The sequence below is a fragment of the Erinaceus europaeus genome, chromosome X, assembly GCF_950295315.1.
Source record: "Erinaceus europaeus chromosome X, mEriEur2.1, whole genome shotgun sequence".
Taxonomy (NCBI): Eukaryota; Metazoa; Chordata; class Mammalia; order Eulipotyphla; family Erinaceidae; genus Erinaceus; species Erinaceus europaeus.
Genome location: NC_080185.1, coordinates 2,177,700 through 2,205,635, shown reverse-complemented (window position 1 = coordinate 2,205,635; position 27,936 = coordinate 2,177,700). Strand labels below are relative to the sequence as shown.

The following is a 27,936-nucleotide window of genomic DNA, read 5'->3' as shown; positions in this document are numbered from 1 at the left end:
TCGGGGCTCAGCAGGGGCTGGCATGACTACTGGACACAAGTCAGGAATCCAGGCATCTAGTACTGCGTTCCCGCCCAGACTCCAGACCAGTCCTCCTCGTGTGTCCCACTTTGGAGGGTCCCAGGTTTGTCTGGGCTGGGAGCCACCCCACCTCAGCACATAGCCTCCTTCCTGTATGTGTCGCCCTCCCAGGATACGCTGAGGGCTGGGTGCATATTCTGGAGTTACCTCGGTGTCAGGGCCCCTAGTCCACACCCGCCAACTGTTTCGGTGCTGCCCCACAGTCTGCCCAGAGCTACGAGGATGTGCTTTGGACCCAGGGCCTAGGGGGCAGGAGGCCAGTGAGTTTACCAGAAGAGAGAGGGAGCCCAGTGCCTTCCTGACTCTGACCTGGTCTGGGATGGCTGTCCCCACCTCCCAGGGCTTCCTGGAAGGGACAGCTAGCAGGGCACCAAGAGAGGCAGCCGGGGGCAGGACACAGTGGAGATGGGACTGGACAGGATGAGGTGGGTCCACACCCCTCCAGAGCCCGGAGCCTCCCTGGGCTACTGCCCAGCCTCTCCAGGGCCAGGCCTGGCTGGTGTGTGTGTGAGGGACGCTACCCGTGGGGTGGACCTCAAGCCCAAGCCCCACCTTCATACCCCATCGTGTCAGTCCTCACTACCACAGGTGGAATGCTGAGGTGGACCCACTGCTGACCCTGCAAAGCAGGCTTCCCCACTCCTGGTCAGACCTGTGGCTGGGGACCAATGCCAACCTCAAACCAGGGGGGTCCCCTTTCCGGCTCAAGGTTCCCCTGAGCTCTGGGAAGCTTGTTGTTTGCTGGGGGCTGGGGCTTGGTGCCTTCAGCCCTCCTAACAACCAGTCACCTTGCTCCTTGATGGGTGACACCACAAGAGCATGTGGTCTGGGCAGCTTTTGCCTGGGCAACATCCCCAAGGGTGAACGGGTTAGCCTCCCTTCCCACTGTTCACCCCTAAGAAGCCAGGGCCATGCCAAGTGCAAGGAGGAGGCACTTGGGGGCCTCACTGGACAGGAGTGCTGGAGCTCGGAGAGCACTGGACTCACAGCCACTGGACTCATGGCAGGCTGGACCCGGTGCCTTTGTGCACAGGGGAAGCAAAGCAGGTCCCTGGAGAAGGCAGTGCACAGCCTGCCTCACCTCATCTCAGCCGCCGCCAGTCTGCTGACAGGCTGGCCTTGAGCTGCCCAGGGCCACCCAGGACCTCAGAGCAGCCACACAGGTGGCCGAGGGTCAGCGAGTCTGGAGGGCAATCATGCCGAGCTCATGGGAGTGAGGGGGCCTCGCACACCTGCACTGCCCTTCCCTCTGCTGGTTTGGGTGGGGGGGGGCAAGACAGCCAGCTGGGTGTCCTGGGGGCCCCCTCCAAGCAGGGGGACATGAGAAGCAGCTCCAAGGAACCAGGTTCCAGAGTGGTGACATGGGGCTCGTGCTCTCTCTTCCTGTGGCCTAGGATCAGGCAGGCCAGGACCAGAGCTGCTGTGGGGCTGGCAGGGGCAGAGCCAGTGCCCACAGGGCAGCTCACCCTGTGAGGTGAGGGCAGGTTGGCTGGGCGTGGACAGGGACTCGTGGAAAGGAGTGCTAAGAGAGCATGCCAAGTGATTGTGCACGTGTGAGTGCGAGCACCCCGAGTGTGGGCGAGGGTCTGGGGAGAGTGTGACTGCGCGCATGACTGAGTGAGAGTGCATGTGACCGGCTGCATGTTATTTCATGGTGTGTGAGCACATGTGATCAGCATATGTGTAGTGTGGCTACCTGCACCAGGGAGGGGACGACAGTGTGAGCACAGGTGAAGAACTGCTTGAGTGTGTGTGTGTGTGTGTGTGTGTGTGAGAGAGAGAGAGAGAGAGAGAGAGAGACAGAGAGAGAGACCGTGCCTCTGCATGGCAGACTTCTTGCTTGGATAATTAAACAGCACGAGAGTGTGTGAGTGTGACAGCCTGTGCCAATGTGTGAAGACTCAACCCCAAGTGGATGACTGCGTAACTGAGCACGTGCAGCTGGGTGTGTCACTGTGAGTGAGCATATGAGTGTGAGCACCTGTGAGGGTGAGTGTGTGGTGCACGTGAGTGTGCCAGCATGTCTGAGTGAGTGGGCATGAGCGCGTGTCAGCGTGTGAGTGTGCGTGTGCCTTCTGTCCGCACAGGGATCTCCAGGGCTGTTCCTGGGCCCCGCTGATTTCCTGCAGACGGACAAGCCCTGGCAAGGCCTGTCGTGCTGTGACATGGTTGGGTCATCCCCAAGTACCTGTATGGTCTTTGGTTTCCGTCACAGTGGCGCCGCCTACAGGAAGCTTCCCTGAGTACCCTCTTTCATTCCAGGGCCTCCATCCAGCCACTGCTTGCACAGCAGCTGCCCAGAGGGCCCTGCCACAAGACACCCCAGGACCCCACTCCTCCTGGCTTGTTCAGCTCTTCAGCTGCTCTCTCCGTGGCTTCCAGCCCTTGCTCCTGGGCCCTGCCTGTGACACCACGCCCCCCACAGCTGCTGGCTGCTCACAGGTGCTGCAAAGGCCTGCCCTGCTCGGGCAGGGACACTCACTACCCCTCACACTGGGGCGCCGGGCTCTGAAGATCGGTGGCAGGACTGGTGTCGGGACCCTGGGAGGCCCATGTTGGGGCTGAACTGAGATCCCTCTTCATGCCTGTATACTCGTACCTGTGTGAGTGTGTGTGTGTGTGTGTGTGTGTGTGTGTCCAGGTCCTACCAACATGGGTATCTTTGGAGGCCTGAGTTTGAGAATCTGTCCTGAGCTCCTGCCTACCCCCCACCTCCACCCACAGACTCTGGCTGCAGCAGTTACAGGACAGCTGGCCCAGCTCAGGGACCTAGAAGCAGTGTCGCGCCCCTTTCCTCAGGCCTCAGCTGAGTTCTGGCAACCCGAAGGGCAGAGCAAGAGAGGGGAACCCCCTGTGAGCAGCCCCAAACCCACTCCTTCTCTGAGCTCCCAGGTGCCAGCCCCCCAGCCTCCATTCCTATGCACTCCATACCCTGTAGCCAGGGCCTAGAGGGCAGGTGCTGGTCAACGCGGCAGAATGGGCACCCCCTGCGCATCCTGGGGGGCACAAGGGCACACATCAGGCTCGGGTCTCCGGAGCCCAGGCCCCCGCACGCGCCGCCCCCTGCGCCTCTCCCTCCTCCCTCTCTCCTCCTCCCCACCCCCCTCCCTCCTGCCTCCCTCCCTGCCGCCCTCCCTCCCTGCGCTCTCAGAGCTGCGGCTGGAGCCAAGCGCTTCGCCCGCCACCGCTGGTGCGGAGCGTGGGGAGCAGCCCTCGGCCGCCGCCGCGGAGGGTCGCGCCCCTCGCTAACCCCACTCGCTGCCCTGTGCCCAGTGTCTCCGCCCTTGGGAGCGGAGCGGATCGGTGTCCACCCGGCTCTCCCTGGCAGCAACAGCGTCCGTCCGCCGGAGCCGAGGCCGCCGCGGCGGCCGTGCCCATGACCGGGTAAGTGCGCATGGGGTGCCCGGCGCGGGCACTGTTGGGGTGGGCGCAGGCGGGGGCGGGCCGGCAGGTGGCACGGGCGGCAGGTGGGGGAACACGGGTCCCGGGCCGCGGCACCTGCTCCCCGTGTGTGGGGCCTGCGTGTCCTTGCGGCTCCGCAGCCGCGCGTCACCCCAGGGCCCGGGACCGGCGGGGAGCGCCCCACACCCAGCACCTTGCACCCCGCATCCCGCGCGCAGGCGCATTTGCGCCTGGGGAAAAAGGCCACGGGGGGCTGCGGGCGGGGTCCGGGTGGGCTGTGCCCACGCTCCCCCTCCCCCGCTTAGCGCTCCATGTCATTTTCCCCTGAGCCGCGGTCTGGGAAGCCTCACACGTTCCCGCAGTGGCCCCCACACGCCCGCAGAGCCGCCCCAGACGACCCCGCACAGGCACAGGGCCGTGCCCACCGCCTGCCGCCCCTGCGCGCCACAGCCGCCACCGCACGTCGAAGCCCTTCTCTACCCCGGGCGCAGCTGGCCTCCCCCTCCTCACCTGTGTGACCTTGGCCAGAGGCCCGATGAGCTCTGGACTCAGTTTCCCCACTCCTCGGGAATGCTAGCATCCAGAGTGCAGGCATCCCCGAGGGTGGAGGGACCCCACAGCCCCGCCTGGCCCTAGCCCTGCCCTTGCCAGCTGAGGATGGGTAGCCGGTAGGAGCATGGCTGAGGACGGGAGGACTGGAGGGTGCTGGAGAGCTGGCTGAGAGCCACCAGGGGCTGGGAGAGAGTGGGGTCCGCTTCTCCTCCAGGGGTAGGCCAGGGCCAGCATCCCTCAGGTCCACTGTGTGCTCCCGGTGGGGGGCAGGGAGCGAAACTGCTAGGCCTTTCAACCGTGGGGCCACCAGTGTTTGACCTTCGGTGGCCCCTGGCTAGCCATAGAGCCACCCCGGTGTCCCCTGCTCTCCACAAGGGCTCGGGTGCCACTCTGGCAGGCACCAACCTCATGCTCCACACAGCTCTGTGCCCATTGCCGCCCCCCTAGCAGGCCACAAGCATCCAGAGACCTGGCTCCCCTGGGCACCGGCCAGAGTGGCAGGCTCACGACCTTGACCTCACCCGCGGCTGCAGAGTCCCCGCTGAGGGAGGCACGGCCCAGGTTCTGCCCCATTCATCAGATGGGGTGGTTGAGGCCAGAACACAGGAAGTTGGCTGGGTCCTGCCTCAACTGGACGAGTACATGGCTGGGGGTGGACACCTCCCACATCTGGGCAGTTCTGAGCAGGTTCCTGAGCATCACCGTGTGCAAACTGTCCTCAGCCCGGGGAAACTGAGGCCGCGTGTGGCTCATGGAGGGGAGCAGGTTGCAGACAGACCAGAGCCGCCTTGCCTGAAGTGACGGGCTCGCCCTCACCCTGCCCCACCCTCATGTTGGTTGAGACCTGAGAGTGAGCCCAGCAGGAGTGGCTGTGGCTGCTGTGGCCCAGGGCCCTGGCTGTCCCTGCTGCTGGCCTTGGGGACATGAAGGGCCAAGGGCACAGAGCATCTCCACCGAACCAACCTGCTCTGTGCTCAGCACTGCCAGGCAGGTGGAGCGAAGGGGCAGGCAGCTCTGGCACAGAGTGTGTGTGTGTGTGTGTGTGTGTGTGTGTGTGTGTGTGTGTAGGGGTAACACAGGCAGATGGAGCCGGGGCGGCGTGGGAAGGGGCTTTTCGCAGAGCCAGAAGGAGAGCCAGTCCATGGGGAAGGAAGCCCCAGAGCTAAGCGTGCCTGGGACTCGCGGCAGGCCCAAGGGCCAGAGTTGGGTGTGGGAGGTGTGTTGGCATCAGCAACGGGAGCTCCCAGTTCAGTGCCAGCTCCAGCTCCAGGCTCAATGGTCCTGGTGACCTTGGCTAAGTCCCTTCCCCACTCCAGCCTGGGCGGGCGGGGGTGGCCTCGTTGGGCTCCGCTGACATTTCGGGATCCGAGCTGGCACTGGAGGTTAAATCATTGGCTAGCAGAGGGGCCGAGCTGTGAGTCAGTGAGTTCCCTCCATCCCAGAATGCCTTCTCCCAGCCTGGGTCAGCTCTGCCTCCCGTCCCCAAGGCTCTCCTCCCCGCTGGCCCTCCAGCAGCCCACACATGTGCAGACTCTGGCCCTGACCCACTCTCCCCATGGAAAGCTGCTTCCCAGTCCTCAGAAGACACCCTATAAGTGACATCACAGACACCGGTGCTCATAGCTCTGGACACTATGCTTGCAACTCACTTCTGGGAAGCTCTAAGCCAGTGAAGCCAGAGCTGTCACCACTCCCATTTTTCAGATGAGTCTGAGGCCCAGAGAGGCCAGGCAGCTTGCCCAAGGTCACGCAGCTGTGGGCGAGACCACCAGGCTCTGAGTCTAGCCTGTGCGAGCCTAGTTCTGAGCCAGGTGGAATGAGGAACAGAGCCCCTGAGCATGTATTGAGGGTACTTCCAACCCCAGAAAGACCTTTCTACCCAGGGAGAGATGGGCAGAACGTGGGTTTGCACCAGTCTCAGGCAAGTGAAGAAGGGTCCGCTGAGGGTCTGTGCGGTCCCACAGTCCTGAGGGAGGAGGCGGAGAACAGGAGCCTAGAGCCTCACCTGTGTCACCTCTGAGCTGGTTCCCAGCAGGCAGGGCCGCCAGTCCTGCAAGGCAGCTCCTTGGCTGGGCCTGGTGCCTCTTTCTTCCGTCCGTCCTCGCCCAGGCTTAAGCCAGCAGAAGCCGAGCCAAGTGGTGCCCTGCTGGGGAGCCCTCCCTGCCTGTGCACCTTCTGTTGGGTGGGAGAGGCGCCTGGAGCCCACACGTCAGCCATCCAGCAGGAGGGAGGCCACCCGAGCTCGGGCTGGGGACTAGGCCAAGGTCACGCAGGTGGCCGACAAGGCTTTACAGTCTCCTGGAGGTCCGATGTGAGGGCAGAGGTGCAGGTGGGAAGACAGGCTGAGTGGGCATCCACCCTGCTACTACCTCTGAGGCCCTGCCCGGAGCATGGAGCTTCCTGGAACTTGGCTCCAGCTCAGATTTGTGCCCGTGGGGTGCAGCAGCAGGAACCACAAGCGCAAGGTTTCGTTAGTCTATTCCAGGTGGCATGAGGCACGAGGCACTTCCTAGTGCCCGGGGAGGCTGGTATGTGGGGCTGCATCAGCAGGGCATGACAGCGTTTCTGGGACTCTCGATGGTCCTGCCACCTGCCCCTGGTGTCCAGGTCTGTGCAGAGCCGGGGCTGAACCTGTATGGACGTTGAGGTGACCCCGCAGGCCTGCTCTTGTTGCTCCAGGGCAGGCAGGAGCCAATCGACGCTAGGACTTCGGGCAGCTCACCATGCGCGGAGGGCCAGGGCCTTTTTCACACTTGCCAAGGTCGAGCCCAGGTGCTGGCGGGCAAGAGGGACTGGAGAGGCCAGAGACAGCACTGCACCTGGTTGTTGCCTGCCTGCAGGGCAGCTTGGGGCAGAAAGGCTGTGGCCCCTCCGACTGAGCTCAGGCTCTGCGAGGCCAGCAGCTCTGCACAAGCAGATAGGCTCCTGGAGGTGGGGTGAGGGGGGCTGTTTGTTTGTTTGTTTGTTTTTGGTGGAGCTTTGCCTCACACATGCTCAATTTTAGCACTCGCAGCCAACGTTTTGATTCAGAGAGACAGAGGGAGTGAGAGACGGTAAACCTTGAGAGCTTCCCTAGGCGCATGTGGTCGTCCCATGTGGTGGCGGGAGTTGAACCTGGACCACTAGCATGGCAAGGCAGGAGACTTACTGGCGAACCGTTATCTCCTGGCCCTCTTGTGGTTGATTGATTGATTTTTCTTTTTTTTAATAATAGTTATTTCATTCCACTGAAAAACTAATGCTCTTAACGTGGGAGCTCTTTATAGAAAATCCACAGGGAAGTGAAAGGCATGGGAACCCTCCAACGTGTGCACAAGCCCCAGCCAGGGCTCCATTCTCTGCGGGGGTGGAGGCAGGGGCGGGGGCTTTATTTTCCCATGATTGTAATTACACCAGGGGTACAGTCGCGTGAGGTGGCTTGTACTTCACATCAGCACTTTCTTTATTAATCTAATCCCTTCCTAAACGAATTCTTTCTGAATGTATAGCGTTAACTCCATGCACAGAGGACGAGGGCTGCAGGCGCTGGCCAGCCAGCACAAGGGCGAGGCTGTGGGCGGGTGCGAGGTCCGGCACCCAGGCACTCGGGGCGCGCTTCGGGCTGTAATTACAATGTCTAATGGCTGAGCAGTCTTCTCTCAGGAGATTGTAATTCACTTAATTATTTGGCTATTTGTGGAGGTTTAGGCAGCCGGAGTTGCTTGGCTCGCAGACGGGGCTCCATGGCTTGGTGGGTAACGTGTCCCAGATGGGGGCCCTTTGCCAAGGCTTCTCCCAGAGGACTGCTTCAGCGTGTCCGGAGGGCTTGCTCACTGTGGCCTTGCCGGCCTGGGTATCATGCTCCAGCACCCTGGCAGAAATCTTGAGGCTCCAAATATCTCCGTGCCTGTCTCTGGCACCGACAGCTCCCTTTGGGTGAACACTTTGCCCTGGCCCCTCTCTTCCCCTCTCGGCTGGCTGGTCTTGGAGGCCCCGGCCTTGCTCTGGAAGTCTGAACTAACTTTAGGCATGAAAGACGCCACAGTGGAGCCCAAGCCTGCAAGTCAGCTTACAGCCTCTTTGTTCTTTGCTCTTTCAACTCTTTGTGCGGAAGCCACCACTAGCTCGTGCCTTTCTGTTCTCCTGGAGATTGTGCCCACTGCTCGCGTGCAGTGCTCCTGGCTGGCTTCTGGGCTGGAGGTGGCCCTTGTTGGTGCATCTTGCAGACGTTCAACTCTTTTTCCTTTTCCTTTTCCTTTTTTTCTGTCTTTGTTTCTGTGTTTGTTTCTTTGGTTCTCTTGCCACCAGCATTATCAGCGCAGCTCCAATCCTGCCTGGCCATGCCATGGCTCCAGGAGGCCGTTCTGTGCCCTTTCTGTGCCGGAGGAAGACTGACAGACAGAGAGAAGGAAAGACGCCTGCGCCACTGCTTTTGCACAGTGCACTGTGGAGATGGGGGTGCACGCCCGGGCCCTGTTGCCTGATGGCATGTGTGCCCTGCCGTGTGCACCGCAGCCCAGTGTCCACACGTGTAGTAACTCTTTATCTTGGGCTGACTGAGGTTTCCCAAGAGAAGTGTCAGAGAAACCTTGCCCACTGGCGCCACGTGCTGTCTGCCACACTTGTCCGAGCCTACCACACGTGTGTGCGCGTACCTGTTGGCATACACACATCCTCACCTGCACACATATGCACATGCAGGACCTGGCTGGCGGCAGACTTTCTCCCCAACACACCTCCCCAGCCTCATGCTGGGGCTGGCTTCCCTGTGGCCCCGCAGCTCCAAGTCCCAGCGCTTGGAAGGTGAGGATGGAAGGGGTGCTGTTTCCATTCTGGTCCTCATTCCATCTAGCTGGCTGCTGCCCTTCCCATGCACTTACTGGCGTCAGGCAGGCCTGCTGTGATTTCCACCCCATTCCAGGGACACCTCCCCCATCCCCGCTCCTCTGCCCTGGCATTCCCCCCTTCTCTGCCCTGTACCTTGCACCACCTGACAGCTGGTGTGCCTCCACAATCTTAACACAAAACAGTGCTCCTCTCACTCGCCCCTTGGTCAGGTGGATTTGAACTGTCAGCCAGCGTCTACTGTTGAGTTGGCGGCCATGGGCGCTCTCGCCATACACGGGGGTGGGGGTGGGGGGGTGGGAGCTTCTTCTCAGGAAATGGCCAGAGCAGGCAGGCACGAAGCAAGAACCCAAGGAGAGTCAGAGAGGTGCAGCCAGCAAAACCCAGGTGCCCCAAGGCCACCAGAGTGCCACCAAAGTCCAAAATTTCCAGCAGAAAAGCAAGGCTGGCCCCCAGCAAGGGAGGGGCATGGAACTCGAGGATTCTGATCAGCTCACCTGCCTTGGGGAGTTCGGACTCCAGCCTGACCCAGATGAAGGCAGAGGCAAAGCCCCCAGGAGTTCAGCGACACAGCTCACGGGGACAGTGAGCTACTTTGCCATGCACCAGCAAGACTCAAGCCCAGCCCCCTACTGCACTGAAGGAAGCGTCATTGTTGTGGTCCCCCCAGCCCCACCCCCATCTCCCTCACTTTCACTCTCTCCGCCTCTACTCCCCCATCTCTAAAAAGCAGAACAAAAAACTCTACCAACACGTTTTCACAACCGGCCTGGGTCTGCCACTGGGCTTAGCGGTGCCAGCTCACAGGGACCCCACCATGGAGTTGCAGCCCAATTGGAGCCCGCTCAGCCCGCTCACCCCAGCTGGCCCGGAAGTGCTCCAGGTGGCTACCAGAGCAGGTCTGGGACCTTCCTTATGGGAAAAGCCATCTGTTCTGTTGGGGGGGGGGCCTCCATCCTAGACACAGGCAGGGTGGGTGTGGCCTTCTCAGGTGGCTGCACTCCTGAGCACTGTCCTCTGGGCAGGGGGGCCTGAGGCAGGGAGGCATGGGTCTTGGTGTTCCCCAGGCCTTGAGCCTGGCAGGACAGAGGGGCACAGGCACCATGACCTCCTGGGCCCTTCCCCATCAAGCCCGGCTCCATGACTCCTGGCTCCTTAGCCCTGTCCGCCAGAGTGTGGGGCAGGCCACGTTGTCACCAACTAGCTGGCCTAGAATGTAGCATGGGAGGGGCCCTCCTGCCACTGGTCAGATCCAGCCAGCACGCAGGGCTGCAGGGGCTCTCTGGGTCCCTGACTGGGGTTGGGGGGGGGGAGGCTTGCCAGTTGCTTTACGACTGGTGGGCCAGCCACCTAGAGGAGCCCCAGAGGACTTGGTGGTTAAGTGACCTTCAGAATGTGCCTTCATGGCCAGTGAGCGGCCTGGGAAACTGGCCGGTCCCACAGGGGCAGCTGGACCCAGAGCTCATCCTCAGGCCCTTCACTGTCCCAGGCTTCTCTGTTCCGCGACGAGGGGCTGGCCGGTGAGGCTGCCTGTCCAGCCCCAGCCTGGGACACGTCCCTAATGCAAGGATCCCTACTGCCACCTGCTCCCCAGAGCTCAGGCCTCTCCCCAGTGGACCTGGGGCACATGGGGCACAGTGTCTCCTTATCTCGGCCCCTGAGGCTCCAGCCTTCTGCAGTCTCCCTAATCACCTGTTCATCCTTGGCTGCTTCCGGGTGTTCAGGGCTGGCTCAGGGGCTGGAAGCTGGCAATAGCAGCAGAGGGGTGCCTCAGATGGCACTGGGGAGACGGAGCAGGGACTGGACCCCGAGTTCTACCCACCCATGTGCCCTGCCTACGAAGGCTTGCGACAGTGCAGCCTCCCTACCCCACCTCTACTTAGAGAATTGGTGTCATTAGCTGCCTACCTGTCAGATTCTGACTCCTTCCCTGCTCTTTCCAGCAGGAAACAAATGACTGTATCACCCCCTCCAAATACACACACCGAGTCTTGACTGCCCCCTCCTCAGAGCCCTGGACCAGAAAGAGACACCTGCTGCCCTGAGTACCCTGTGTGCTTCAGGAGAGATGAGGACTGGACGGTGGGCCTGGAAATGGGGAGACCCTTCCCCCCCAGAGCCTCTGGGGTCAGGTCCTGCTGAGTGGCCTTGGTGGCAGAGCCAGGGCTGGGCCTAGCCCAGAGGCAGGGTGAGTGAGGTTGGCAGGGTCACCAAGAGTTTCTTGGGGCTCCTCTTCCCAGTGCAGTGTGAGCCCAGGCAGGCCCCCAGGAAGGGGCCCATCCTCCCACCCCCACCCCCACCGCGACGCTGCAGGAGACAGGACTGAGATTCCAAGCTGAGGAAGAGAGAGTGGGTGACGGGGGGAGCTGGATGGTCAGGCCGCACTACAGCAGTGCACTTGGTGGGGACAGATGGGCCATGGGGTCACCTCCTGGAGTCTCCTCCTTGGCTTCCTGGGGGAGTTTGTTGCACATAGGGCTCCAGGAAGTCCAGGAGCTGGCCGCATATGGCGTTCCCGCCGGCCCTGCTCCCCACTTGCATGAGGCCGTGGCAGAGCCTCAGGATCCCTCTGCCTCCAGGCTCCAGCTCTGATGGGGGGTTCAGTCACTGCCACTGCAGAGGCTCCCGGAATGGGAGACACACCTCTGCCCTCAGCCCAAGGCTCAGCATGACCTCTGACCGCACTGTCAATGCTGCCTCTCTCCAGTGTCCCCACTTAGACTGTCACCTATTCGGGGAGAGAGGGCATGGGGGCCAGGTAGATCATGGAGATTTGAGGTCCCCAGAGCCAGGGCTGGCCTAGGCCTAGGAGGACCCATCTGACCCCTGCCATGCGCTTATGGGTCACCTAAGGGGTGGCTGAAGCCCTTTATCAGACAACCGACTTGCTGTAGGCCTGGGTGACAAATGGACTACTTTCCTCCATGGGCGTCTAGGGAGTTTAGAACAGCCACTCAGTCGCGGGGGTCTGGGCTCTTGCTTTGGGATTACCACTGTTAACAAGTTGGCACATGGAGCAAGATGGCTGCTCCTACCCTGTGCTCATATCAGCATTCCAGCCAGCAGGAAGGAGGAGAGGAACAGGGAAGGCACATTCTTTCCCTTTAAGGACAAAGCACGGCCACTTTTTCCCTCTGTGCCGAGAACCTCTAGTGCAGTCCAAGAACAAAGCTTGTCCCTGAGCCGTTTGCTCACATAACATCGGTGAGGACATGGTCAGACGCAGCTATCCTCCCTGCGTTGGGGAACGCAGTCACTGACTGAAAGGCCAGATCCCTCACTCAAAGCTCCCACACATGGGAAGGGGTGCAGGAAGTCAGGGTACCCCGACACCGCCCCGCTTCACAGCCTCCTCAAACCACACTAAACAGGTGCCAGTCCCTGCTGAGGAAATGCAGGGAAGGGCATCGGAGGGTGCCCAAGCCACCCCTCCAAGGGTCACTAGCTCACTCACTTCTCTGTCACTCGGTTAGGGTGCTGCCCAGGTAAAAGGGGCAGAAACAGTGTCAAAGTCACTGTAGGTGCCGGCGGGGAGAGACTTGCCTTTCAGAGGGGGTGTCCCTGACTGTACGCGGGCACCAAGCAAAGGGTCACTGGGACCCGTTAGTTTGTGTAATTGTGGTGAGGTATACAGAGCGTTCATCTGTCCATACACAGCGTGGGACACAGAGCTGAGTGTCTCTGGGAATCCCCGCCCTGGTCCCTGGCCAAGCGCCTGCTCTCTGCCCCCACCTGTGAGGACCTACCGCAGGGCAGCCACACCAGGGTGTCGGTTGGGACCGGCTGCCACGGTGCAGCTCTGGGTCCTGGGGCCCCTCCGGTAGTGGCTGTGTCACAGCACCGCCCATGTGCAGGCCGCCTGCTGCCCACTGTCCACCGTGTGGTGGACGCACCGCCACCAGCCCCGTGCAGGGCACTCGGCTCTGTGGGCGTGGCTGCACACCCTTCTAGCCCTTGGGGCCTTCTCCATGCCCCCTCTGTGTTGGCACACCTTCCAGTGGAGGCCTCAGACCTCCCCACCTCTGCAAGTGATCCCACAGTCAGCTAGGCGTCCTGGTGGAGAAGGGGGGCTCACGACTTGGCTCCACTGAGGATGGCCCATGAGCGGAGGTGGGCATGCGTGCGTGAGGGAGAGGGTGTGTGGTGAGGTTTTCTGCTGTTATTGTTTTTGCCCAAAGCCGTTCCCCACACCAGCCACTTGGCATGTACACAGCTTGTACCAGGAACTGGGGGAGGAAGGCAGGCAGAGGGGAGCCTGTCCCTTTAAATCTGCTTTCTGCCTTGCTCCCCTTCTTTCTGTCCTCCTTCTCCAGCAGCAGAGTGAGAGCAGGAGCCGCAGTGACAGCGCCTCTGAAATATTAATGAGGCCGTGCTCCTGGCCTGCCCCTCTCCCTCGGCAGCACCTTCCCTGGGCTGGGGGTCCCTCCAGAGGGCCTGGCTGAGGGTGCAGGGCTGACGTGGACGCCGAGGGCCTGAAGGGCGGGGCAGGCCGAGGAGGGCAGTGAGGCCCCTGTGCCAGGGAGTGCACAGAGCAGGTCTGTCAGGACATGTGTTGGGCCTGGAGCCGGGAGGGCAGTGTGGAGGGTAGTGCCCATGTGCTCGGCAGCCCCGGCACGTGACCTTTAGAGATGGGGCTTCCTGTGTGACTCCTCCAGGGTGGCAGGCCTTGACCTTGTCCTTCAGGTGTCTAGCTGCTGGAGTCACCTGGGGGGTACTGTCACCACAGCATGGCAAGTGGCAGGGCACGGAGTGGGGAGACCCCTAGAGCGCACTTGGCACCGGCACTCCTGCGCTCGGAGCACAGATATGGCGTCCGCATGGGGACACCTGTGCTTCCATCGTAGACGGGGAGACTTTGAATGCCTTGTCCTGTCTGCACAGGGGAAGACAGTCTCCCTTGACAGCCAAGTGGCTGAGTCGTGACTCCTCAGGGTGGTAGGGCCTGGGCTCTAAGACCCCAGTGTTTGTGGGGATGTGATGAAGGAGGTCTCTGGAACAGGTTGCCAAGGGAGGGCAGCCTGGGAGCAGGGGTACCCACCTCCTCAGGAAGCACCCGACCTCCTGGGCCTGTGGGCAAAGCTAGGTACCCATGCACATGCCTGTTGGAAGTGACTGGAGGAGACTGGTGCCTGGGAACAGGAGGCCTGGGCCTCTGTGGGGTGGCGAGGAGTCAGCTAGGCTGGGCAAGGGGAAGGGTCTGGAAGGCTGCAGCCCGGCAGCCCCTGAGGTGGCAGCCTGTTGGGAGTCCTTGGCACAGCTGAGGTGGAGTAGGGGGCCTACCCTACCACCTGCTTTGTGCCCAGGTGGAGCAAATTCCGGAAGTCCATTTCCCCATCTGTGGTGGTTTTCAATCTAATTAAGCCAATTAAGGTCTGACAGACGGGAGAGGACAGAAAGGGGACATTCCCTGCCCTTTCAGAGCCTTCAGAGCGTTCTCGGCAGGCAGCCCAGGCCAGAAGTGCTGCTCAGACCTGCAGAAGCCATAGGCCCGGGCACCTCGCTCTTGGCCATTCTGGGACAGCCACTGCCCCTCCTCAGGCCCTGTCCCACTAGGGTATACATGGAGTGAGGGGGCAGAGGAGTGGCCACAAGATCTACCATCAAAGACCAGGGTCCCGGGTGTCCAGGTCTGTGGGGCGAATCAGTCCTACCACCACGGGGCCAGAGTGAGGCCCTGGCAGCACCCCGGTGCCGGCTGCCCCAGAGCTTCGGCAGCTGCCCAAAGGTGGATCTGTGCCCCCTGGCACATATCACTCAGGGGAGCGGGCAGCTGGTCTTCCCCAGGGCAGTCCTTCCCCTCCCCCGACAAGGGCCAGCTCCTCCATGGAGGACCCCGAACTACAGGATGGGACCCCATGTTTTGCCTGGGCCCAGTCAGCCAGCCAGGGAGCACAAGAGTGTTCTCGCCCGGTCCTGGCCACAGCGCGCACAGAGTAGCCGCCCAGGAAACATGTCAGATGGCGCCCTGGGAGGCAGGGCGGCGGGCGGGAGGAGTGGGAGAGGACACAGTTGTGTGTCCGCCATTTTGTTCCCGCATCTCCTGGCAGCTGAAGCTGCCACAGGCAGAGTCTCTGGACAGTTAACACTTGGGTGATGGAGCTTGCCTGCTAGCCACTTCTGGGTGCCTGAGGGGCCCACGGGGGGGGGCGGGCAAGTCTGCTGTGTGATGAGCACTGCAGTGAGTGGCCAGGTCCGGCCTCCAAGGGGACCCTTCTGAGCCCGAGCCTCTGCAAAGGCCAGCCGTGGGCCCTGCAGGGCTGCGTTGCCAGGAGGCCTCAGTGCGGGTGTGAAGGTCAAGGCCCTGTGCGCTGAGGCACAGCTGGGAAGCTTAGCTCACGGCTTGCTCACTCACTCGCAGGCTGCTTTCACTCACTCCCTCTCTCCTTCCTGCGCAGGCTGCAGAGAAGCTGGGCCCAAGGTGGAGTTCCACGGGCCCTGTGAAGGTAGAGGGGGCACCCTGGCGGAATGCTCAGGACAGGGCACTGGAGCTGGAGCTGGGGGCACCCGTGCTGACTGGGGGCAGGGCCCCACTTCCCTGGGTGTTCCCCTGCGCCCTCTTCCTCTGCCACCTCTTGGCCCCCCTCCATGCCATCCTTCCTTCCCCTTCCCTCTCCCTTGTCCCTACCTCCCCTGCTTCCCTCCTCCCTCCCTCCCGTCCCCTCTCCTCCCCGCCCCTTAGGCACCAGAGTCACCCTGCTCACTAGAGCTGGACCTGGCGCCTGCATCCCCCACAGTCCCAGCTGAAATGACTGCCTGTGGGATTTCTGGCACGGGGCAGGGCTGACCCAGGCGAGATGAGAGGGGGAGCGGTGAGCGGTAGCAGGCTCTCCCACAGGCCACCTCCCTGCTCTGGGCATTCACTGGGCAGGACTGGGAGACCGGGCAGGTGGTCCTGACAGGCTGAGAGCCCCTAGCCCAGCTCAGAAGGCTAAGTTCATACTCAGTGAGCTGCAGCCAGATGCAGGGTGATAGAGAGGGTTCTGGAAGAGTGGCCTCTAGTGTTCCAATTGTGGTCCTGGCTTCTTCTGGCCTGCTTTTCCACAGGTGTCTGTACTCAGCCGCTGCCCGGGCGCCCCCACTGCTGCTGGCACCCCGAGCCACCGCCTGTCCCTAGCTGAGGCAGCAACAGCAGGACAGCCCATTGGGCAGGATGGGTGATATGGCCAACAGTTCCATCGAGTTCCACCCCAAGCCCCAGCAGCAGCAGCACGATGCCCCCCAGGCCGGCGGCTTTGGGTGCACGCTGGCGGAGCTGCGCTCCCTCATGGAGCTCAGAGGGGCCGAGGCTCTGCAGAAGGTTCAGGAAGCCTACGGGGATGTCGGCGGCCTGTGCCGGAGGCTCAAGACCTCCCCCACTGAGGGTGAGTTGCTGGGACCTGTTTTCACTCACTCATATGGGAGGAGAGGGGACACCCCCAGATGGTTGGCTGGGGCCCAGTGGCGCCAGCTCTGATCACCAAATCTGAGAAGACTCAGGTGTAGAGGGCATGGAAGGGGGGGAGGCTCTGCTTGCTGCTGCTTCATCTCCCTGCCCCAGGCCCAGCAGGTCGATCCCCGGGATCCAGGCTTGGCCCAGGCACCAGGAGCTGGAGTGCCCGGTCCCAGTTGGCACCTCCTGGCAGGACTGTGGGGCTGTCCCCACCCCGTGCCAGGCCTGTTCTCAGCCAGCGCTGATTGATCTGCTCAGCTCACATCTCTTCCCCCATTCCTCCTTCCCCTGGGGCCTGGCTGTGCCTCCCAAGCCCATCCTGCAGCAGGAGAGGGTGAGCCCCTGGGCAGCTGAAGAGCGCTGAGGTGCCTGGGCCTTGCCGGGCTGCAGCAGCCCTCCACCCTGACACACTCAGCTGCGTCGACCTGTCATAGCAGCAGATGGCCTGGCCTGGGGCCATCAGCTCTCTCTGCTCCCCCCAACCCAGCCCCCCAGGATTTGAGGCTAGGGAGGCCGGCAGAGGGCCATTTAGCCACAAGGGCTCTGGCCGCTCACAGATAAAAGGAAGCAGATGGGCTTCAGCGGCAGCTCTTTCCTGTGCCTGTGGGGCCTTGTGAAATATTGATAATGTCAAGGCCCCCGGGATGCTGCCAGGCTCGCCCATGCCTATGCCCCTGCCTGCCGTGCCCTCAGCCCCCACCCACTGGCCAGGTGGGCAGACTCAGGGTGGGGAGGCAGGGAGGGGGTCCGTTCCCAACGGCCAGCTCCTCCATGTGCTGGGCCTTTGCCGAGGTCCCCGAGCATCCCAGAAGCATGGAGCCTGGCTCTCTGACTGAGAGCGGCACTGGCCCAGGGGAGTGGGGGGAGGACCGGGTAGGCCCCTTCCCCTGCCTAGCTCCCCTGAGACTTCTGGATAGGGGATGGATTAGCCAGGAGCCACACGCTGTGGTCCTAATCCAATTCTGATGGCATCTGGCCTCTGCTCTGGGCAGGCTGCCCGTCTGTGTCCATGTCAACGGCCAGCCCTGGCCCCCACACCCTGCACCCGGGCTGCCCAAGGGCCTGCTGGACCAGCGTGTGCTCCCGTGCCACTCACTCAGGCCCGCTGTTGTCGGACCCGGACCAGCACACAGGAAGGCCAGAGGCCTCCAGCAAGTCTAAGGCGAGGGAGGGGGAGCACTGCTGTGACGTCAAGGGCAAACCAAGGCCAAGGGAAAGGGTGTGAGGAGGGGAGGGGCAGAGAGGGAACTCCAGGGAAAGGGGCCCCCAGGGAGACTTCCTTTGGGAGCAGTCTGGCTTGGGGTTGGGTGGGGGGGTGAGGCAGACAAGGTGCAGCAGGTCCTCAGAATGATCTAAAGGCCAGAATGGGCCTTTGCCTCTTTCTGGGGGCCTCAGCTCAGAGGCAGTGGGGTCTTTGAGTGTGTGGGAAGCCCTGAGCCAACCACCACATGTCCAGAGCCAGACATGGGCCCACTGGGCGTGTGGGCACCCCTGGGAGCTTTTACCAGACACCCCAGTCGGAAAGTGGTGGCTTCCAGAAACCTGAGCCTCAGTGGGGCCCCAGCTCAGGGGGGCCGAGGAGAAGGGCAGTGACAGCTGCGGGAGAGAGACTGCTTGAGGGAGGACAGCGTGTGGTCACTGCCTGGCACTAGGCTGTGGGCCTCTGCTCAGCTCAGCCCTTCTGCTGGGGGCCTCCCTGGCCACACTGCAGAGCCATCCATCCCTGCCCAGGGCACCTCTGCCCCCTCGCAGCCCTGCCTGCCTTGGGCCTGCACACCCCTGTCTGCCCACTAGGTGTCAGTGTGAAGCTGGGCCCTGGGTACAGAGAAGAGAGGGGCTTCCTGAGGTTGAACACATGGAGCTGGAGCCACCCAGTGCCCGGGCTGAGGAGGCTGACAGCCTGGGTGCCACTCCTCTCGGGCTTCTGACACCTGGGGCAGGAGCCCGGAGGCCCTGGGAGCCTAGAGCAGTCCCCAGATCATCCTGGCCCAAAGCACAGTAGTGGGCTCTCTGCAACCACCCCCCAGTCCAGAGTCCCTGAGGGTCAGCTGCTCCCTAACTTGGGGGGCTTCTGTGGGGGTCCCTCAGGTAGCCCCCTAAGCAATCCCACAGGCCTGGGCAGCGTCGCAGCCTGTCACTCAGGGCACCACAGTGAGTCTGGGGAAGGCACACGCCCCTCTACTCCTGAGTGCCTGGTTCAGCCTCTCTGATGGGGGACTCAGACCACTAGGCCTCCCCTCCTGGGCCATACCCTGTCTGCACCCTGGTAGGCTCGAGTAAGCACCTCTGGCCCCCTCAGAACTGCTGGGGGTCAGCTCCCTGAGGTCCCAGTTGAGAGTGGGCAGCCCCACGTGGCCCCACCCGTGGCCCACCCCAATCCCTGTGGTCCCTGGAGAGTCCTGGCCACTCTTATGTCCTGCCCCTGCCCAGCTCCCTGTGCCTAGCCTGAGTGAGTGTCATGAGAGGGACCCCAGCAGCTCCCACATGCATTGGAGTCCTGCAGCTGGCACTGTGCCCTCTGTGCCCATGCCAGCATTGCAGAAAGGCTCAGGGCATGGTGTGGAGGGGGCAGGGCCGCAGCCGGTGCAGCCCTCCTCTGGCGGTGCCACCTGCAGGCCTGGCCGACAACGCCAACGACTTGGAGAAGCGCAGGCAGATCTACGGGCAGAACTTCATCCCCCCTAAGCAGCCCAAGACCTTCCTGCAGCTGGTGTGGGAGGCCCTGCAAGATGTGACCCTCATCATCCTGGAGGTGGCCGCCATCGTGTCCCTAGGCCTGTCGTTCTATGCACCTCCGGGGGAGGAGAGCGAAGGTGAGGGTGATGGGACCTGGCAGGAGTGCGTGGAGCATGGGCACAGGGCGGGCATGAGCTGGCCCCATGTGACCCTCTGCCACCTCTGTCCTTTCATCCCCTTTGTCCCAGCAGCTTGTGGAAATGTGTCGGCTGGGGCAGAGGACGAGGGTGAGGCGGAGGCGGGCTGGATCGAGGGTGCAGCCATCCTGCTGTCCGTCATCTGTGTGGTGCTGGTCACAGCCTTCAATGACTGGAGCAAGGAGAAGCAGTTCCGGGGGCTACAGAGTCGCATCGAGCAGGAGCAGAAGTTCACGGTCATCCGCAATGGGCAGCTCCTGCAAGTCCCCGTGGCTGCCCTGGTGGTGGGGGACATAGCCCAAGTCAAGTATGGTGAGTGTGCCTGTTTCAGGGTAGGCTGGCAGAGACCCATTCCCCCAGCCCCCCCCCCTGGGCATTACTGTGTAGGAGAAGGGGGTGTGGGCAGAGGCGGAGCTCATATCGGGGGTTCTGGACCTCAGAGCCCCCGGAAGCAGGCTGCTCCATGTATCCCCATTCCACAGGACACCATGGCTGGGGTGGGGGCACCAAAGGAATAGGAGCCCACCTTGGGCATTGGGGGGCATTGGGACCCAAGTGCCATGGCTGCCTCGGCCGCCTCAGGGGACCTGCTGCCCGCCGATGGGGTGCTCATCCAGGGCAACGACCTCAAGATCGACGAGAGCTCCCTGACCGGCGAGTCCGACCACGTGCGCAAGTCGGCAGACAAGGACCCCATGCTGCTCTCAGGTGAGGGGCCTGCAGCCAGCCCAGCCCTCACCAGGGCCGCCCCAGACAGCCCTTCTGGTGCAGGAGTCTGAAGACACCACCTCTGCCAGCCCCTGGCGTCCCTGATGGTTCAGACTTGCTTCCCAATCCAGAACCCCCACTCCCAGAGTCTTTCCAGAAGGTTCCAGCTAGCCCAGAGCTCATCGGGGTGGGAAATGCAGCCCAGGGTGTCCACAAGTGGCTCCCCCCATGCCTGTGGGCTCTTCTTTGGCCTCCTGGTCTCCTGGGAGTTCTGATGAGGCTTCTGCTGAGGCTTGAGGTTAACTCGCCTCTCTGGGACTATGGACACTCTTGTGGCTCCTCGTCAGTGCTGGGCAGGCCCCTGTGAGATATGCAGACACCAGCCTCAGTCTCCACGTTGCCCTGCCAGGCACTCATGTCATGGAAGGTTCTGGAAGAATGGTGGTGACGGCTGTTGGCGTGAACTCCCAGACAGGCATCATCTTTACCTTGCTTGGAGCAGGTGGAGAGGAGGAAGAGAAGAAAGATAAGAAAGGTAAGCCCCCTTCTCGCTTCCCAGGGGATGTGCACAGATATACCCGCACCCTGGCCCAGCTGCACCCAGGTCAAGAAGGCACCCAGAACGACAGGCCCAGTCGCCCAGCCTGGGAGGATGCTGCCTGTGTCTTATGCCCCTGAGGGTGCTGACCCCATGGTGAGGTACTGGGACCCCCAGGCCAAGCCAGAAGCCAAGGAAGCACGGGCTGTGGAGCAAAGGTGGGAAGTCCAGGCACACAGGGACAGTCAGGGCCCAAGGAAGCTGTAGGAGGCAGTTTTAGTGACGACCCATCTGAGAGTCCAGCACCGTGGCCCTCCAGGCTACCTGGCATAATGCCCATGCCTGCTTCATTCATGACAGACCTGTTCGAGCTGCACAGCTGTCCTTGGCATCCCTAAGCTGCCCCAGTCTCTGGTCAGGATGCCACTCACGAGTCACCTTGCTCTCAGTGTTCTGGGAGCATGCCCCTCTCCCAGAGACACCGCCTGGAAGCACAAATGATGCCGGGGGTGGGGGGAGCAGCAGGTCCTGGGGCAGCCATGGGCTGGGCCTAGGGGAGCAGGACAGAGGACACTGTGTCCCTTTCGGCGGCGTCTGTCAATCGGACAATCAAAATACTGGGACGGGTTAACATAAAGAAGACCCCATGTCCTGGCCCTCTGTCATTCCCTGTGCTCTGTGTCTTGCTTTTTGGCCTTGGCTCTGAATACCCTTTCCCTTCCCTAGGTGCCCCCCCCCCCACTGCCACCGTGGGCCTGCCCAGACCTGTGCTTGGCCTGGCCCTGTTCTTAGCCCTTCCCTGGGCCCCTCACCAGCAAAGAGCCCTCCTGGCATTGCCTTGTCAGTGGGTATAAACCCCCCAACTCACCCCCTGACTCCCCCAGAATCCCCATGCCCGAGGGCTGACCTTGAGGCCTGGCATTTTCCCAGACGCCCTTCTCCCACTCTTAAAGCAGAGCCCCAGCTGGCTGCTGGCTGCTCCAAAGGGGTGACACTGGTTCTGGGAGAGCACACATCCCAGTTCAGGCTGCCTGCTCAGGGCGCCGTAGGGGCCAGCCTCCTGCAGTGCTAGTGCTTTCAGAGCCCCTACCATGTGGCCTAGGGTCTGTGTCCTCGGGCTGGCTGTTGGTAAGGGCCACTGAGGGAGGGATTGAGCACGGCCACCAGGTGTGAGGAGGTGGCGGCCAGCCTGGGCTAGAGAAGGCCACTCCCTCGCGGCCCCTGCGTCTGCCCCCTGTGTCTGTACCGCGTGTTGTCTGTCGTTCCTTTTCCATTGTAGGCAAGCAGGATGGGGCGCTGGAGAGTAGCCAGACCAAAGGTAATGTCCTTGTGGAGAGGGCTGGGGGAGGGCTGGTCCATCAGGAGGCAGGAGAATGGGGCCCAGACTCATGCCCCCCAAGGCCTGAGCACCCATGCCTGGCCCCACTCAGGTGCCCCCTGCCAGGCCTTTCTGTAGGATGACTCAGAAAAGGGCTAATGGCCCTGGGGGGGGGGGGCTTTGGACCTGACTGCATGGGGAAAGAGAGATGGGTAACCACAGGCAGTGGCATGGGGAGAACAGGCATCAGGCCTTCCGGAAACCACCCAGTAAGGGTGGGCAGCTGTGGGCTGTGGAGCTGTCACCCACAAGAGGTCATGGGGGCAGAGGTACCAGCAGGGGGCACTTTCGGGCACATGAGGCCCAGGGTTCCAGTTCCGTGATGCATCAACAAAGCAATCTGGAGTCGGGGAGAGAGGGCAGAAGGTCAGGCTGCCCCACGGCAAGGGCACATTGCTGGGAGGAGGCCGTGGGAGCATGGTCTAGATGCTCACCACCACCTGTCATCCTAGGGGAGAACACAGAGTGAGTGGCAAGGGAGGGCCAGGCAGAGGAGAGGGGCTGAGGAGGGAGCAGAGGAGGGGCAGGTGTTCCCGGGTATCTCTGAGGGCCAGGGGCAGGGCTGGGCAGTGACTGGGACATGAGTGGGTTGAAGAGCCAGCTCTGGGTTCCGGAACGTTCCTTGGGCTGCAAGCTGTTGCTCTCACATAGTGCATTCTGGGGTGTTCCAGGACTAGCCGCCCTGTCTGTGTGCCAGTCACTTGTCTTGTGTCTGTCCTGTCGCGAGATACCCAAGAGAGGGCATGTGTCCGGCCAGACTACGGGGCCTCCTGTGACATGTGGGTGGGGACTGACAGGACAGGGCGCAAAGTGTCTCCGTGGCCTTACCCTCCAAGTCCTTCCCTGCCAAAGCCTGGCCACAGGACCCTGGTCTTGACCCAGGCCATCCTCCACACACAGCTAAGAAGCAGGATGGGGCAGTGGCCATGGAGATGCAGCCCCTGAAGAGCGCAGAGGGCGGTGAGATGGAGGAGCGGGAGAAGAAGAAAGCTAACGTGCCCAAGAAGGAGAAGTCGGTCCTGCAGGGGAAGCTCACCAAGCTGGCAGTGCAGATTGGCAAAGCAGGTGGGCGTGGGCACAAGGTGGGGGCGGGGCTTCAGGCGCACAGGTGCAAGGCAGCCAGTAGGCAGGGCTGGCAGGGCAGCCGCATAAGCAGCGGAGTCCCTGATGGCCTCTCCCTCTGGCTCTCCCCTCCCCTCGCCCCCACTCTGTGCGCCGCATGACGCGGGCAGGGCTGGTGATGTCAGCCATCACTGTCATCATCCTGGTCCTCTACTTCATCATCGAGACCTTCGTCCTGGATGACCGGGAGTGGCTGGCAGAGTGCACGCCGGTCTATGTGCAGTACTTCGTCAAGTTCTTCATCATCGGTGTCACCGTGCTGGTTGTGGCTGTCCCTGAGGGCCTGCCTCTGGCGGTCACCATCTCCCTAGCTTACTCTGTGAAGGTGAGGACATCCAGCAGTGAGGCATAAGACTCCTTGGAGACGGGGCACACATGCAAAGCCATTAGGGCGGGAGGGAAATGGGGTCCCTGCTGTGTCCCCCTTCCCCACCGGCTTCACGGGCATAGTCAGGGGCATGTGGGGTGAGCCAAGGCTTGGCACCTGCAGAGCGAGGTGGGAGTGGGGGCAAGAGCATGGCAGAGGCGGCCGCCCAGCACCTGTCTGTGCCCGCCCTTGTCCCAGAAAATGATGAAGGACAACAACCTGGTCCGCCACCTTGACGCCTGCGAGACCATGGGCAATGCCACGGCCATCTGCTCAGACAAAACAGGCACCCTCACCACCAACCGCATGACGGTGGTCCAGTCCTACCTCGGGGACACGCACTACAAGGAGGTTCCGGCCCCCAGCGCCCTGACCCCCAAGATCCTTGACCTCCTGGTGCACGCCATCTCCATCAACAGCGCCTATACCACCAAGATTCTAGTGAGCACAGTGCCCGGAAGGTGGCGGGAGCTGTCGCCAGGGGTCTCGGGATGCGTGCACTATGTGGGTTCTGAGGCACCGCTCGCCTTGCTCTCCGTACTGCTATCCCGACCACTGGGTGGGGCCTGCAGGAGACCCCCGCCTGAGCCCAGGGAATGGCGGGGAAGCTGCCTGGGTAGTCCCCAGGGGAGGCCTAAAGACTTGGCAGTAAGGTGGGGAGGGGGGCGCTTGGACACAGCTCATGCTGCCTCTCCCCGCCCCGCAGCCTCCAGAGAAGGAAGGGGCACTGCCGCGACAGGTGGGCAACAAGACAGAGTGTGCGCTGCTGGCCTTCGTGCTGGACCTGAAGTGTGACTTCCAGCCGGTGAGGGAGCAGGTGTCCGAGGACAAGCTGTACAAGGTGTACACCTTCAACTCTGTGCGCAAGTCCATGAGCACCGTCATCCGCATGCCCAATGGCGGCTTCCGCCTCTTCAGCAAGGGCGCCTCGGAGATCCTGCTGAAAAAGTGAGGCCCGCCCTGAGCCACTGCTGCCCACAGAGAAAAAACCCCACCCTGAGCCCCCCCCCCCGTCCACTAGTGGGCCCCCTCTATCTCCTTCCCCTGAGGACTCTGAGGACTCGAGCCCTTGCTGTCCGCTTCCCACTTGCTCTGTGCTCCTCAGTGGCTGGCGGTGCAGGTCCTGGGGCCTGCAGAACCCCGTGAGGAGCCTGGCACCTCCATTTCCCATCTTACAAGGCAGGGGGGGGTCCTTCTTTTCACCTCCCTTATCCTGAGGCTAGCTGCTCCGGTCACTGCAGTGGGTGTGGCCAGAGCAGGTGGACTGGGATGTGGCTGGGCTTCTTGGGCACCTTGCCTGTGTGTGGCAGGGCTCACTGGCAGTCTTGGGTGCACCACGGCTGGGGCCTACTGCACTCTAGCTGCCGTGCTGGGCGGCCCCTTCGTTGTGTGGGAGAGAATGTTCTCTCCTTCTCTGCCTCATCCATGGAGCTGTGGCTGCCTCTGAAGAGTCAAGTGCAGTGTCCCTCCTCCTCCAGAGCATGGCATGTGCGGGCTTCCGTCAGGATCGGGACCTGACCCGAAGCCTCTGACCCTGTGGCCTGTGGCTAGGGCTGTGCCAGTGCCTGCCCACTATGCTAGGAAGCTGTTAGGAAGCAGAGGGGCTGCCTCTTCTCCCCTTGGCCGTGACCTTGGCCTGGACCCTTCCCACCTGCCTCCCACAGACTCCAGAGCCACCTTCCCAGCCACTACAGATACTGCCTCTCCCCTCTCGGCCTTCCGGGGCCTTCAGGACAGCCCTCAGCAGGCCACCCTCGCCCCCTGAGCCCCGTGACCACCTGGTACACCCCTGCCTGGCACTCTCCGGACTTGGCTCCAGTCCCAGTGGGCGCAGCCACCTTGGAGGCCCCATCCTCTTTCTGGACCGCCAAATGGGTCCCCCAGCCAGAAGCCAGAAGCCTTTTTTAAACTTATAAAATGGAAATATTGGCAAGACCATAGGATAAGAGGGGCACAGCCCCACACAATTCTCACCACCAGACCATGGTGAACACCACTGAACATGGGCGGTGGCACGTCAATCCATACTCCCAGCCTGTTTCTAAGTGGGGTAGGGCTCTGGGGAGGCAGGGCTCCAGGACACATTGGAGGGGCCATCCGCCCTGGAAAGTCCGGTTGGCATCGTGGTAGCATCTGGAACCAGGTAGCTGAAAAAAGAGTTAAGATAGAGAGCAGAACAAGCTGTTGACTAGTCATGAACCTAAAGGCTGGAATATTGCAGATGAAGATTCAGGGTCTCCGTTTTGGAATTAGCTAGTAGGTCTATTTTAGGTCTATTCCAAGGGGCCCATGACCCTACTAGTTTTTGCCTGCACCTGACGTCTAATATGCAGGTGACCTAAGTTATTGTTTCGGGGGAATGATGTCATAGTTGGGAAAAGGACTAGAAATATGGATTAGGGAAGGGAGTAGCTCCCAAATATGGGGGGAAAACATAAATACTGTTCACTGTAAACCCCGTCGGTTTGATCTGGGGCCCATAGTCAGCACATGAGCCTGTGTAACCTCTGCCTCCCTGTAGGTCTGACCGTGACCACGGGACATGAACTCAGAAGCCCACTTTTTGAAGCTGGTTCTGGGCTTTGCTCTTTGCTGGCTGTGTGAGCCCAAGCAGGTTTCAGCCTGGCCCCAGACCTCGGTTTCTCTGGGCAACATGTCTTCTGAGAGCCGTGGGAGAGTGACGTGGGCAAGCCCACACAGGGGCCATGCCCTGCCCTCCCTGGCTGCTCCCTGCCTCCTTCCCTGGGACCTGAATCCTTGCATGCCTTCCTCCTCTGGCTTTAGACTGAGTGATTTATGAGAAAGGGAGAGGGAGAAACTAGAGCACTGCTCTGGCACAGGCTGTGTGCCAGGGCTCTAAACCTGGGCCTCACAGGTACATGTTTTAGCCTCTACTCACTGAGCCTCTGCCTGGCTTTTGGCCCTTCCCAGAAATGCTGAGGTCATCAGAGCTCACAGTGCACTTGCTATCTCTTTGTGCCCCCACCGTGGGTAGTCACATGGCATTCTACCTTGGCCAGGGTTCCTCACCCCAGAGCCCAGGGGTTGACTTTGATGTACACCCGACTCCCACTGGGTCCACATAGAGCCAGGGCCCAGAGGTGGGAGGGGAGCAGGTGGGCCTGGGGGTGTAGGGCCCTCAATGCTTCAAGTTCCCAGCTCCAGCACTGTTGTGAGCAAAACTCCCTGGGCCTGGTGGCCTCCAGCAGCAGGTGTCTGCTGCTGCATGACCCCAGAGGCTGAGGTCAAGGTCACCATGTGGCTTCTTCTTGCCTCTGTCCTGACTGGCTATACCAGGAGCTTGTAGAAGCGCCCCCTCATCCTGGCTCCATGATCATGTAGCCTTCCCCATGTGTCATTACGTCCTCTTCTCTTTCTCCATGACACCAGTCCCTTGGCCATGCTGTATGGAGACCCAGCTCCCCAGTGGCTCAGGCCACCCTCCTTCTTGTCCCCACCCACCCCAGGTGCACCAACATCTTGAACAGCAGTGGCGAACTCCGTGGCTTCCGGCCCCGCGACCGAGACGACATGGTGAAGAAGATCATTGAGCCCATGGCTTGCGATGGCCTCCGCACCATCTGCATTGCTTACCGCGACTTCTCAGCCGCCCAGGAGCCCGACTGGGACAATGAAAACGAGGTGGTGGGTGACCTCACCTGCATCGCCGTTGTGGGCATCGAGGACCCTGTGCGGCCTGAGGTAGCCACCTCTTCCTTGTCTGATGTCAGAGCAGGTTGGCAAGAGGGAAGTGGCCTCCACTTCTTGACCGCAGGGAACACGGGCCTTGGCTCTGCCAAGGATCAGACCCTGCTCGCTGCACTTGCCCCCCTTACCTTCCCACCCTTGCACCCCGCATGGAGGCCTGCTGCGCAGAGCATTCGTCCCAGGCCTCCTCCGCCGGAGGAAGCACTCCAAACATCAGGCTCTGGCGTGACCACTTGGTGGCAGCAGAGGGAGGCTTTCAGGGGTTTCAGGGCGGGGAGGGCTCAAGCTCCAGCACCCCAAGATCCACACAGTGCAGCGGTGTCTGCTTTTGAGAACAGGGAGACACATCTGGGGTGAAGCTCAGGATGCCTGGGTCACTCGCGACACCTATCGGTGCCACTGCTGTTGACCACGCAGCGCCGGGAGGGTCTGTCTCTCTCTCTCCTCCTCAGATTCCACAGGACTGGCGAATGGAGATGGGCAGACGCAAAGCTCTGCTGTTCTAGGGCGAAGTCTGCAAAGAGGAAGGCCCTCCTGACAGGGAGTTTGCTTTTGATAGCATCAGGGTGACAACTAAGAGAGGAGCCCCCAGTCAGCCACAAGCCGGCTGTGCGACAGCAGGGTGCCCAGGGACAGACTGGTCGCGGGGCAGAGGCCTCACCATTCACCACCAAGTGATGTGCCCACCTGCTGGCCCCCATGTCCTCCCAGCCCCCTGGCAGCTGGAAAATGGTGTGGAAAGAGTTTGGAGAGCCCTATGTAACTTTCCCACATGTGACTCTGGCTTAGGCTAAGGCTGGCCCCTGGGCTTAGCGAGCTAAAGGGTCCCTGTGGGGTTCTGCGGGGCTGTGGCATTGCACACCAGACAGGCCCCCGAGTCCTTTGTCAGGACTGTGGGTTTGGCTGAGGGGTGTTTTTGTTGGAACTGGGGTTACAGCTGTACACTCACAGTAT

The 27,936-nt window shown here is 61.8% G+C and overlaps 1 protein-coding gene across 6 annotated transcripts in view; it reads left to right on the top strand.

The window, feature by feature from the left end:
* Positions 1 to 3,241: 3,241 nt before the first annotated feature.
* Positions 3,242 to 27,936, top strand: part of ATP2B3 (ATPase plasma membrane Ca2+ transporting 3) — a 43,276-nt gene continuing 18,581 nt past the window's right edge. For 4 of the 6 annotated variants that reach the window (XM_007534885.3, XM_007534888.3, XM_060182541.1 and 1 more), the window contains exons 1-12: positions 3,242 to 3,465; positions 15,904 to 16,220; positions 18,904 to 19,101; positions 19,216 to 19,473; positions 19,744 to 19,869; positions 20,279 to 20,404; positions 21,687 to 21,725; positions 22,686 to 22,850; positions 23,018 to 23,232; positions 23,473 to 23,715; positions 23,981 to 24,222; positions 26,742 to 26,976. In XM_007534885.3, the coding sequence (XP_007534947.1) occupies positions 16,010 to 16,220; positions 18,904 to 19,101; positions 19,216 to 19,473; positions 19,744 to 19,869; positions 20,279 to 20,404; positions 21,687 to 21,725; positions 22,686 to 22,850; positions 23,018 to 23,232; positions 23,473 to 23,715; positions 23,981 to 24,222; positions 26,742 to 26,976 (2,058 nt within the window). In that variant the 5' untranslated portion in view covers positions 3,242 to 3,465; positions 15,904 to 16,009. Of the gene's footprint in view, positions 3,466 to 13,826; positions 15,303 to 15,903; positions 16,221 to 18,903; positions 19,102 to 19,215; positions 19,474 to 19,743; positions 19,870 to 20,278; positions 20,405 to 21,686; positions 21,726 to 22,685; positions 22,851 to 23,017; positions 23,233 to 23,472; positions 23,716 to 23,980; positions 24,223 to 26,741; positions 26,977 to 27,936 lie in introns of those variants that run through there. The other 2 variants (XM_060182544.1, XM_060182540.1) reach the window with 1 other exon arrangement.